The 12506-nt window shown below is 36.3% G+C and overlaps 1 protein-coding gene across 2 annotated transcripts in view; it reads left to right on the top strand.

The window, feature by feature from the left end:
• SGTB (small glutamine rich tetratricopeptide repeat co-chaperone beta) overlaps nucleotides 1-12506 on the top strand; it is a 46620-nt gene that overhangs the window by 20380 nt on the left and 13734 nt on the right. For both annotated transcript variants that reach the window (XM_011284029.4, XM_003981021.6), the window contains exon 5: nucleotides 2185-2284. In XM_011284029.4, the coding sequence (XP_011282331.1) occupies nucleotides 2185-2284 (100 nt within the window). The remainder of the gene's footprint in view (nucleotides 1-2184; nucleotides 2285-12506) is intronic.

Below are 12506 nucleotides of genomic sequence, written 5' to 3'. Positions count from 1 at the left end.
TCAGGGGCGCCTGGATGGCTGGCTCAGTTGGTTAAGCATCTGACTTCAGGTCATGATCTCATGGCTGATAAGTTCTATCCCTGCATCAGGCTCTGTGCTGATGGCTCAGAGCCATCTGAAGCAGAGCCTGCTTCAGATTCTGTGTCTCTCTGTCTCTCTGCCCCTCCCCTACTCAGACTCTGTCTCTGTCTCTGTCTCTCTCTCTCTCAAAAATAAACATTAAAAACAAAAATTTTAAGTGTATAAATTCACTGGTTTTGAAGAATATTCAGAGTTGTGCAGCCATTACCACAGTTATGGAACATTTTTTATCACCTCAAAAGAAACTGTGTACCTATTAGGTTACTCTTTATATTCATTTCTGATTCTTTTTTTTTTTTTTAAACCAGGATGAAGGTGTGTTGTTTTTTTTTTTTTCGTGTTTATTTACTTTTTCTGAGAGAGAGAGAATGAGCAGGGGAAGGGCAGAAAGAGGGAGAGAGAGAATCCCAAGTAGGCTCCCCACTGTCAGTGCAGAGCTCTACCTGGAGTTCGATCCCAGAACTGAGATCATGACCAGAGCTGAGATCAAGAGTCTGACGCTTAACCAACTGAGCCACCCAGTCACCCTTCATTTTTGATTCTTAATTAGCAGTAACTTTTGCATGCTTCTATATGCTTTTGTCTACCTGCCTTTCCTTTAATCTTGCTGTTCCTGTTCCCTGCAAAGTTATACTCTCCTACTCCTGTTAAGTAGCTAATGATGTATTAAAAGACAAAACTAATAGGAGAGCTTCTGGTTTAGAGAAAGTTGGGAGGAGTAACAGAGGCTTTTGTGATGTAAATTCTTCCTCTTAATCCCAGTGTTTTAAAATTTCAGTTTTGATCCGTGGTTCTTATCAGTGAGCAGGACACATTTTTCCCTTTAATGGAATACAAAAGATAGCCAACAGGAAATTCCTTATTTTGCTGGCTAGTTCTTAACCTAGCTAAATTATTACCAGATGTATCTGTAGATAACTTCCTGAAAATTAGCACCCTGTGGGCTAGCCAGGGTATCTGAAATTCTTTCTAGAAATTAATGTCCAACAGTCCCCTTTAAGAAATCTGTCTCTGGAATGGATAGCACAAAAAAATATGATCTTCCGATAGCATATTAACATGATTAATTTTACTGGCTTACCCACATAGCAGAATTCTGAGAATTTGGCTATTCAGTAGGGTTTTGTTTTTTTTAAGCATTTTTTTTTAAATTTTATTTTTGAGACAGAGAGAGACAGATTATGAACGGGGGAGGGGCAGAGAGAGAGCTAGACACAGAATCCGAAGCAGGCTCCAGGCTCTGAGCCATCAGCCCAGAGCCCAACACGGGGCTCGAACTCAGAGACCGCAAGATCGTGACCTGAGTTGAAGTCGGACGCTTAACTGACTGAGCCACCCAGGTGCCCCTTCAGTAGGGTTTTTTGTATCGTTTTGTTTTTTGTTTATTTATTTTAAGAGAGTGGGGGGAGGGGGAGAGAAAGAGGGAGAGAGAGAATTTCACTGCACACTGTCAGCCTGGAGCATGATATGGGCCTCAATCCCATGATCCCTGGGATCATGACCTTAGCCTAAATCGAGTGTCACATGCCTAACTGACTGAGCCACCCAGGTGCCCCATAGCAAGTGTATGTTTTGACAAGGGAAGGAGTGGATAATGAGATGATGATGGGGAAAGGGATTGCATCTGGAATGGGGGAGCAGCTCTAAAAGGAAGGCAGGAGATGAATATAAGGAAGGTGAGAAGAGATTAAATTTTGCCATGGGATACTCATAATTGTTGCATTTACTCACTTATGAAGCCTGGATTTAATAAGGTATACAAGCTTTACTTGCTTTAAGGCTTCACGTTGTTAAAAATCACTTGAACACACTGATGGCTAAGGAGTGTCAACTGTATAGTAAAATATAAAATTTAGCTCTACTGCTGATGAAAAATCATGTTGGCGGGGTGCCTGGCTCACTCAATTTGTGGAGCATGCGACTCTTGATCTCGAGGTGGTGAGTTCAAGCCCCATATTGGGGGTAGAGTTTACTTAAAAAATTTAAAAAAAGAAAAATCACATTGCTGACCTTCATTTTGTTGTAGTTTCTATGATTAAAATGTATCTTTCAGGCTTTGTTCTGTGTGTATGTTATACTTATTGTACATATTGATTATTTTAGGCAATAACCACATGAAAGAAGAAAATTATGCTGCTGCTGTGGATTGTTACACACAGGCCATAGAACTGGATCCAAATAATGCAGTTTATTATTGCAACAGGTAAACTGGCACTGTTGTGGCAGGTTTATAGTTCTTCAATTGTAATTTGTATTCATAGCACTGAAAATTTATTTTGAAATAAATTTATTTTGTAAGATTTATTTTGAAAAATTTGAAAGTTCAAGAAGGTAGAAAGAAGGAAAAGTAACCCATAAAATTAACACTCAGAGGTAGTCACTCTTATTAACGAACCTTTGGCATATTTTGTTTGATGTGTCATCAGTTTTAGATTCGTTGTTATTCAGTAGGTATATCATAAACATGTCCTTATTTTGTTGAAACTCTTCATAAACATTCTTTAAATGGATACAAATTAGTCTGTTATTACCTCTTAATCTTTTTTATATTTCCAGCACCTATCATTGTGGCTGGCAAACAAGCACTAGTTATTTTTTAATAAACGTATAAATGTACCTTAACTTATTTTATTGTTTTTTTAAATGTACTTTATATAAAGGTACTGGCAGATTGTTCCTTTTTTTTTTCAATATGATGAAGTTGGAATGAACATCTTTGTTTCTCAAATTATTTTCTGAAATTCAGATTTTCTGGACTTTGGGTTTATCCTTGGAACTGCATTCAATTGATTTAACTGTGTAAACATTCAAAATTTGTCGGTGCTGATTGCAAAATTGTTCGAACTTCTTTGAAAAATTTTGAAAATTTATTTCCTTCCCTGGAAGTGTATGAGTGCATCTGTTTTTACCACATCCTTATCAGCACTAAGTACTTGAGTTATCATTATTTATTATTAATTTAATATTAATTTTATTTTAATAGTAATTGTTCTAATTTATATTTAACTACTGGTAAGGTTGGACATTTTTCACATGTTGGCCATTTGTGTTTGTTTGTTTTCTTACAATTATCTCTTCGTACCTGTGCCCGGCCTTAGCTTGTTTGACCTCATACTTCTTTCTTTCCCTGTTCTGCCCTTTTTAAACAAAGGGTCCGACCCTTATAGGCTACATTTCCCAGGGCCCTTTGTCACCTGAGTTTTGTCTGGGTTCAGTCACAGGAGGTGCTGGCAGGAGATTGGAGGGCAGAGGAGGGGAGAAGGCGGGGTGTTTCTTCCCCTCTTTTTACATCAGGGTATTTATCCAGCAGGGGCTGCTTCTCATCCTTGTCTCCAGCTCCCACCCAAGACACCTGCTATGGTCACAGCTTTTGCCAGGCGATGTTGGCTTTTGGACTCTGCACTCTGTCCTCTATCTTAGGGATGGTAATGGCTCCTGCTGTTCCTCATCTCTGGATTGCTACACAACAAGATGCCCCTGCCTGGCATCTTAGCTCTTGCATCAACTGTGTAATGAATTCCCTGAACTAAAATAATCTATCTTAAATATTAAAGTTCCAGTAGTACTTTTTGCAGTGATGGAAATGTTCTGTATCTGCTTTGTTCATTATAGTCGCCACTAGCCAGAGTGGCTTTTGACCACTTGACATGTCTAGTGCAAATGAGAAAGTAAATTTTTATTGTTTAATTGATTGAAAATCAATTTAAATTAATTTAAATTTCAGTAGCCACATGTAGCTTATGTCTACTCTCCTGTACAGCATAGCTGTATATTAAACATATAATCCATTTGTCCTAATTGCATAGCTTACTATTTGCCTTTTAATGTTTTTCATATGTAAAGGTTTTAAATATTTGTGTAGACAAGGTTGTCTTTCCTTGTTTTTTTTTTTTTTTTTTCTTTCTTTGGAATTTTATTCCAGTGTTTTTAAGTCTTATTTATTTATTTATTTATTTATTTATTTATTTATATTTTTGAGACAGAGAGAGACAGAGCATGAACGGGGGAGAGTCAGAGAGAGAGGGAGACACAGAATCTGAAACAGGTTCCAGGCTCTGAGCTGTCAGCACAGAGCCCGATGCGGGCCTCGAACTCACAGACCACAAGATCATGACCTGAGCCGAAGTCGGACACTTAACCCACTGAGCCACCCAGGCGCCCCAGTCTTATTTGTTTATTTAAACTCAAGTTAGTTAACATACAGTGTAGTATTGGTTTCAGGAGTAGAACCCAGTGATTCATCACTTACATACAATACCCAGCGCTCAACCCAAGAAGGGCCCTCCTTAATGTCCATCACCCATTTAGCTCATCCTCCCATCCACCACCCCAACAAGCAACCCTGTTTGAGAGTGTCCAGTGTTTTTAGTCTTAAAGCCTTCCCCATTTGCAGACCTGACAAATAACTTCTCTTTCCTTCACATTTAAATTTTATCATTGCAAGTCTGCTTTGGTGAATGGTATCTATTTTAACCAATTTGAAACCTTTTAGGGCTGAAATCTATAAAAATTACCTTTTGTTACATAGTAAATTCTTAGATTTGGAAGAGATCTTTAATTTGGTCTAATCTTTCATTGAGTTATCCTTGTGCTATTTAGGGTATTCATACCCTTCTGAGATGACCCCTTCTCCCCTGCATTTTTTTTTATTAAGAAAAAACATTTTTTTTTGATGTTTATTTATTTTTGAGAGAGAGAGAGAGAGCATACAAGTGAGTGGGGGAGGGGCAGAGAGAGAGGGAGACAGAGTCTGAAGCAGGCTGCAGGCTCTGAGCTGTTAACACAGAGCCCTATGCGGGGCTGGAGCCCACAAACTGCGAGATCATGACCTGACCGAGCCACCCAGGCGCCCCTCCTCTGCATTTTCTTTCGTGGTTCTGTCTGTTGGAATAGTCTTCCTTATGTTGACACTGAACTTGTTTTCCTGAAGGCCTTGTAGCTAATCTCAGTTGGCAGTTTTAATTTTTATTCTTAAGGGCAGTTACAGAATAATTATGATCCTTCTTTTTCATAATAGTACCTTACATTTTGAAGATTGCTACCATGTTCATTTGAGTTCCTTTGTCCACATTGTATATTTGCAGTTTTTTCAATCACACCTTAGATAATATAGCTTAAAGTTCTGCACTTTTGCTCTAAACTTGTTCCAGTTTACTTGTATCTGTTACTCTGTAGTTCCCAGAAATTCATACAGCATTTCCGGAATTGGTCTGACCACAGTAGACTTCTAGGGCTCTCATTTAACCTACTTCTAGATAGCATAATTATATATGTTAGCGTTTTATAGCATTATTTATTGAATTAATATTTTGGTTTTGGTTTATTAAAGTGTCTCTTTTTCACACATTCTCTTTATTCTGTCATTCAGTCATATTTTCATTTGACAGGTTCTTGCCAAACACCTGCTGTGTACCAGTGCTGTCCCTGGAGGTTTAGTTGTGTCTCTTCCAAAATTCAGGATCTTCTATTTTATCCCTGTAGAATTTTATCTTGTTAAAGTCTCTCATGTGTATGACCCTTAATCTTTTCGGGTAATTTGTAAAGTAATGTGTTTACTTTTTGCTCCAAGTTTCATGTCATTCACAAACTTAAGAACGCCACATGTTATATTCTGTCAGTTATGAAGTCAACTAAGGGAACAATCATAGGGAAGTGGTTAAGAGCGGGGGTTCTGACCCAGACTCTTTGGATTCTAATTTCTGGCTCTGGCACTTACTAGGTGTGTGACCTTGAGCAGATTACCTAACACAGGTATACTTTAGTTTCCCCATTAGTAAAATTTGGCTAATAGTATTTACCTCATAGGATTGTTGTAGAGATCAAATAGTTAATACCTATAAAGTGCTAGGAAGCTTTCTAGTAAAGAGTGTTGTACACAACAGTGTTATTATTGCATAATAATATTGTCTACTCATAATAATATAAATATTAGTTATATATTATATTAAATATCTACTATATAATTAATTCTATATTATAATGTTATTATTCAATATTATTATTTATGCACACTGGGTTTTTTTGTTTTGATCAGAATATGAAGAGAGATCCAAATTTATTGGGAGTCCAAATATGTTGTCAATTGTCTTTCTCTGATTTAATAGAGTCTGGTAGTAAGCCTGTTAAAATGAAAAGGAAATGATGTTAGTCTGATAGGTGTTGTTTTGAATTAATCTAGTGTCATTTATCTTCTTTTTGGGGGGTTTCTTACATTTTTATGAAATACTTGGAAGTTGAAAGAAGTTTGCAGTAAGTACTCTTATATCCATCCATATCAAGATATTGCCTTTAATATTTTAGTATATTTGCTCAATCACATTTTTATTCAGCTATTTGTGCTCCCTCTGTTTATTAGTCCATGTTACTTTTGGTGAATTTCAAGGTAAATTGCAGCCATTAGTACATTTTCCTCCTAAATACTTTATCATGCAATATCATTAATAGAATGATAGAATTAAGAGACAAATACATATAGTTGTACAACACAAAACCCCCTACCAAGATACTGAAAATTCTTTATGCTCCTTCAGAGTCATTTGCCTAAAACATCAGAGGCAACCATTGTTTTCTTTTTTTCCACTAGAGGTAAGATTTGTTTCTTTTAGAATTCCACATAAAAGGAATCATACCACATGTACTTTTTTGGGTGAGACTGTTTTTATTCATTAATGGTTTCAAGCTTCACCATGTTCTTGCTTCTCTTAGTGGTTCTTTTTTTTTTTTTTTAATGTTTATTTATTTTTGAGAGAGAGAAAAAGAGAGAAAGAACATGTACAAGTTGGGGAGGGGCAGAGAGAGAGGGGCTGACAGAGGATCTGAAGCGAGTCTGATGTGGAGCTTGAACTCATGAACTGTGAGATTATGTCCTGAGCTGAAGTCAGACATTCAACCGACTGAGCCACCCAGGTGCCCCTCAATGGTTCTTATTTTGAATTACTCAGTAGTACTCTATTGTTTGAGTGAACCACAATTTGCTAAGCTGTTTTCCTGTTTATGGTCATCTGGGCTGCTTTTAGCTTTTTGTTTTGTACAAAATTTATAGCTGTTGGATCCATAACAAATTTAGTTGTACATACTAGAAATCCAACTATATTATCTTTACCAAAAAAATCCCTTTATTAATGTTTTAATAATCTAGCCCAAAAAAATAAAAAATCTGAAAAATTTGTAGAAAATGAATTCCTCAAGCTATGGTTTTATGTTTTTTATTCCTGTCATCAGGTAAATATATGTTTTAGCATATTAAATATTTGAAACAAAAGTATTTAATGAAGTGTCACTAAATGTTATGACCAGCTATAGATGTTATCAGAAAATTGCTTGTTTACAGAACACAGTAAGCCATACACTTTTGACTATGAATATAGTAAATTGGATCCTAAATAAATCACTTATTTCAAATGAGATTGGGTTCATTAATAATTTTATGTTTGCTAGTACTGGATTTGAAGAGATTATTGATAATACCTGTGCTTGCTTTTCATTTAATTATGGTTAAATTGAAATCAATAATCAAGCTTATCTTTTTCATTTAAATGGTATCTATTTTCCTGAGGAGTTCAGTAATAGAGCATGGAATTTAATATTAAATAACTAGAAAACTTTATTTGTATATTTAATACAAATATTGAGAAAAGGTTTAAAAATTTTTTAGACCATAGTGGTTTTTTTTTTTTTTTAACTTTTTTTAATGTTTGTTTATTTTTGAGAGAGAGAGACAGAGACAAAGCACAAGTGGGACCGGGCAGAGAGGGAGAGAGAGGGAGACACAGAATCTGATGCAGGCTCCAGTCTCTAAGCTGTCAACACAGCCTGACACGGGGCTTGAACTCATGAACTGTGAGATCATGACCTAAGCTGAAGTCAGACGCCTAACCTCCTGAGCCACCGAGGCACCCCTAGAAGTGATTTTTTTTTATTTGTTAAAAAACAATCAGTTGGCATATTTCTTAATCTTGAGTCTTGCTTTTCTAATATTTATCTTAAAGGCTAATGATGCTTTAGGCTCAGGTTGGGTACCAGGAAAACCTGAGTCTTCCCTTGAATACCTATTATTTATTTTTGCCTTTTTTGTATACTCCTAGAATTGACCGTGATATGTAACGTATCAGTTTATCATACGTTTTACCTTACAGTTATATACATACTTTTTTCTTCAGGTGAAGGGCAGAGATTGGATCTTTTTTTTTTTTTTTTTTTTTGTATCCCCTATAGTACCTAGCATTGTGCCTCACAGGAGTTCAGCCAATTTTTTTTTTTTTGCTTGCATGGAGGACTATACATAGAGGACTGTACACTTGTATACAGAAAACAACAAATGATTGAGTATAGGTCTAAAACATTTCCAAGTACTTTATAATATGAAATGATATTTTACATTAAACAAGCCAGTTTTCTGGGTCTTCTGTCCCTAAACAGTATTCTTTATTTCTTTTGTACAACCTCATTGCTGATTTGACCCATATTTGTCTCATGCTTCTGGGATGGAGGGATGGTTGAATGACTGAGGCAATAAATGGAATTAAAGATGTACAGGAGAGAGATCACGCGTGATGGAGAAAATTTGTCCAGAAGACCTCTCAGGTGATGGGGAATTTGAGTTGGAGCTAGATTTGATGGACGTAAAGAAATTAGAGGACAGGGAAAGGGTCTTAGGTTGGAGAGCATAATTTAAAAGGCACAATTAGGAATCATCAGGGCATGGTACCAAGGAATGCTAGAGACAGCATGAGCTCCGAGAAAGCTTGAAACGGAGACCACGTTGTTTGGCACTCTGTTTTATTCCACCTCCATAAGCAGCATGTAGTCATTAGGCTCCCTGGGAGTTGGACTTGGTTTGTTGAACTTGGAATTGAATCTCAGGTCAGCCACTTAGTAGCTCTGTGATCTTGGGCAGCCACTTAAGCTTTTTGAGCTTCAGTTTCCTCACTTGTAAAATAGAGGTGATACTAACCACATCATAGGGTAGCTGAAGAGTAATAATGTATGTAAAGGAACTAGCATAGCTCTAGGCTTTCAGTATTTGTTTCTTTCAAAAACAGTGTCATTCCTAGCTGTAGAAAGAGGTTTTTGCTATAACTTATTTATGCATGACGTATGGTATGGGAGATGTAAGGCATCTGTGATTTATTTTTCTGCCTTATTTTCTCTAAAAATAGAACACAGATTGTATTCATGGTCTTTCTCTAACAAGGTAAAGAAAGCGAGGGTGTCTCCAAACGTGGTGACTCTGACTGTATTCTTCTGTTGGAATTTCATTAGTTATGCCCTGATAACCAGACAGCTGGGGCAGTGAGAGCCGGCCACACTGATATTCAGTTCAGACATTGGCATGTTTGGCTTTATCTCACAGAAGATTGGAGTGGAATGCAGCCTGACTTCTCTTCCCTTTCCTGGCCTCAGAGGTTCAGGTGCCTGCATCCTCTTTTGAAAGATGCTAGCTTGCAGTTTGTGTTCTAAAGCAAAAGCTGTCAAGATTGAAAGAGGTGTCAGGTCACCCTCTTAATGTTCTGCCCACTCTTCTTTCTCGGTGTGATTCTCCTTGCTTTATTCCTTGTCTTGTTATCAGCATCTGAAACCAGAGATCAGGGTGTCTTCTCCTCAGTTTCCCTTTTCCATATACCTCCCAGTAGCCCATTTGTTCCCTCCTCCATTTCCATCACTATTCCCTTAGGTTCTTAAATCTGTTAAATTAGTGCTGTAGTAGCTTCATTTGGCTTCACGTTTCTACTTGCCCTCCACAATCCATTCTTCTGCCAAAAGAGTCTTTCTAAAATGTGACATTAATCATTAATTCTTGCTTTTGCTGACTTCTTATGAGTAACATGTTGCAACATCTCTCCGTGGTTTTATGTGCTCTGCCTAGAATGTTTCCTGGGAAAGACTTTAAAACATTTTTTTTACATTTATTTTTTATTCATTTTTTTAAAAGTAGCCTCCATGTCCAATGTGGAGCTTGATCTCAGAACCCTGAGATCAACAGTCAGATGTTCTACCGATGAAACCACCTGAGCACCCCTGGAAAGACTTTTTAAATTTCTTCTCTTTCCAGCCTCCTGTCCATGCCCTTCTGCCCTTCCCCAACCATGTCCTATGGAGTGGTGTTAATCAGTAACGTAGCTCCTAGCCACATGTGGCTGCTCAGATGTAGGTTCAACTTAACAAAATAAAAAATTCAGTTCCTCACTTGCACTACCATATTTCAAGTGCTCTTTAGTTACATGTGGGAAGGGACTACTGTATAGGATAGCACCGATGAAGAACTTCTTTATCACAGAAAGTTCTATTAGACACCTCTGCAGAAGGTTAACCAGACTTTTCTCATGTTGCCTCTTCCTCTGATACTTTGTCGATACCTCCTTTGATTCCATTGCTGAAATTATCATACCATTTACTTATTTATTTACATGTCTTATTCCCTATTAAGGCAGTGAAAGATTGGAGGGCAGAATTATATCCTCTTCATCACTGTGTATTTGGTTTGGTTCAGGGTTTAGCATATTATAGTTTTCAATGAAAGTTTGAGTTGAATTGATAAAGTGAATTTTAGAAGGTAGAATTGCCTTTACTTGAAGACTGCTGATCATGAAGCAGTCATCTGTCAGCATGTTTTAATATATATAATCATAAATTATATATTATCTATAATTTCATAAGTTTATTATGGAATGTATGTGTATTTAGGAAAATAAATTTAAAGCTATTTAAAACCTATTTCAACTTATTGAAAGAGTAATACATGAACATCCATATATACTTACCTTAGAATCAGAGATAGCTAACATTTGCCATGTTTTTTTTTGTCTCTCTTTCTGTCTTTTTATGAGAGTGTGTGTGTGTGTGTGTGTGTGTGTGTGTGTGTGTACCTGTGTATAAAATTTTCTTGGTGGTCCCAAATACTTCAATTATATCTCTTAAGAATAAGGATATACTCTTCATAACTATCATTCCCATCACATGCAAGAAAATGGCATTAATATTGAAATTTCTCCCATTTGTCCCCAAAATACCTTCTGTAGCTATGTCTTTTCATCCAGAATCCAATCACTGTTTGTGTATTGCATTTTGCTATGTTACTTTCATCTGCTTTAATCTAGAAAATATTACTTTATTTATTTATTTATTTATTTATTTATTTATTTATTTTTAATGACAGACATATTTAAAGAGTTCAGGCGAGTGATTTTATAGAATGTGCCATATTCTTGATTTGTGTGACTGCTTCCTCATGATTAATTTGAGGTTAAAGTTTGGTGTGAAGCCTACAAAAATAATAACATAAATAAAAGTGTACCATTTATTGCACTATGGTAGGAGGCACATAATGTCAAGCTATCCATTAATGGTGATTGTAAGTTTGATATCTTAGGGTGGTAACCACCGTATCTCTCTTATTATTCCTTTTCTAATTAAAAATTATCTGTAGGGTCAGATCATGTGAATATCCATTCCCCAATAATCTTTTACTCAATGTTTTACCATCCATTCATGATATTTCCTTGACTTAGTAAAATGCTGATTGCTACAAAATGATGATTTTCTGATTTTGTCATTTCATTTACATATATTTCCTCACGTATTTCTGTAGAGAAGAGCTTCTTTCCATTCCCTCATTTTTTCTTTCCTTCTCCTTCTCCCTCCCCCAACTTTTTTGAGTATCATTATGGACTCATGAATTTTTAAAACCCTATGTAATATGTTATAATAAATGACCATAATCATTATTTTTGGCACTTCTATTATTCCATATTTAGCTGGTGGGAGCCCCTTTAAACTTGCTATGTGTCCTTCTATAGAACTTTGTTTTTGGATACTTTCTTACTTTCTGAGACATCAAGGTATTCCACATTGCCTTGTGTTTTCTCTGCCCTGGACCTGAGCCCAGCTGTTTCTACAGGTAGCTCCTGTTCTTATTAGTGGAGAATAGAATTCAGAAACCAGGATCTGGTTGCAAGACATGATCATTGCTACTGAAGAAGTGTTAGTGCTTCTTCAGTAAACAGATCTAGGAATTAGAATTTTTTAAAAGGCATTGGTTTATACAGATATCTTCACAGAAATCTCTCTTACCGTTCCCCTTTTATATGGATTTCTGTTCTTCCAGAATGAAAAATGCTGCTTTCTAATACCACCAGTATATTTACTCATTAGCTCTACCCTTCAATATTCTTCAGTTGATAGTCTGATATCAATATTCTACCACTAGTAAGCCTACTAAGTAAACTTCAGTTTCTTTGCAAAATTTTTTCTCCTTAGAATCCACCTCATTAAAAATATATACTCAGAATACTGTACTTGAAATTCACTTGAACTCTTGTTGATACACAGCATCATTTGTTTCTGTTTTACTCCATTTGAAGGTTTGCTTTTTCACCCTTTTTGAAGTCTCATTCCCATTTTTATTCTAACTACCCCACGCCACCCAT

Source organism: Felis catus, chromosome A1 (assembly GCF_018350175.1).
Source record: "Felis catus isolate Fca126 chromosome A1, F.catus_Fca126_mat1.0, whole genome shotgun sequence".
NCBI lineage: Eukaryota > Metazoa > Chordata > Mammalia > Carnivora > Felidae > Felis > Felis catus.
Note: the sequence above shows the minus strand (reverse complement) of the source record. Positions and strands in the feature narration are given on the sequence as shown.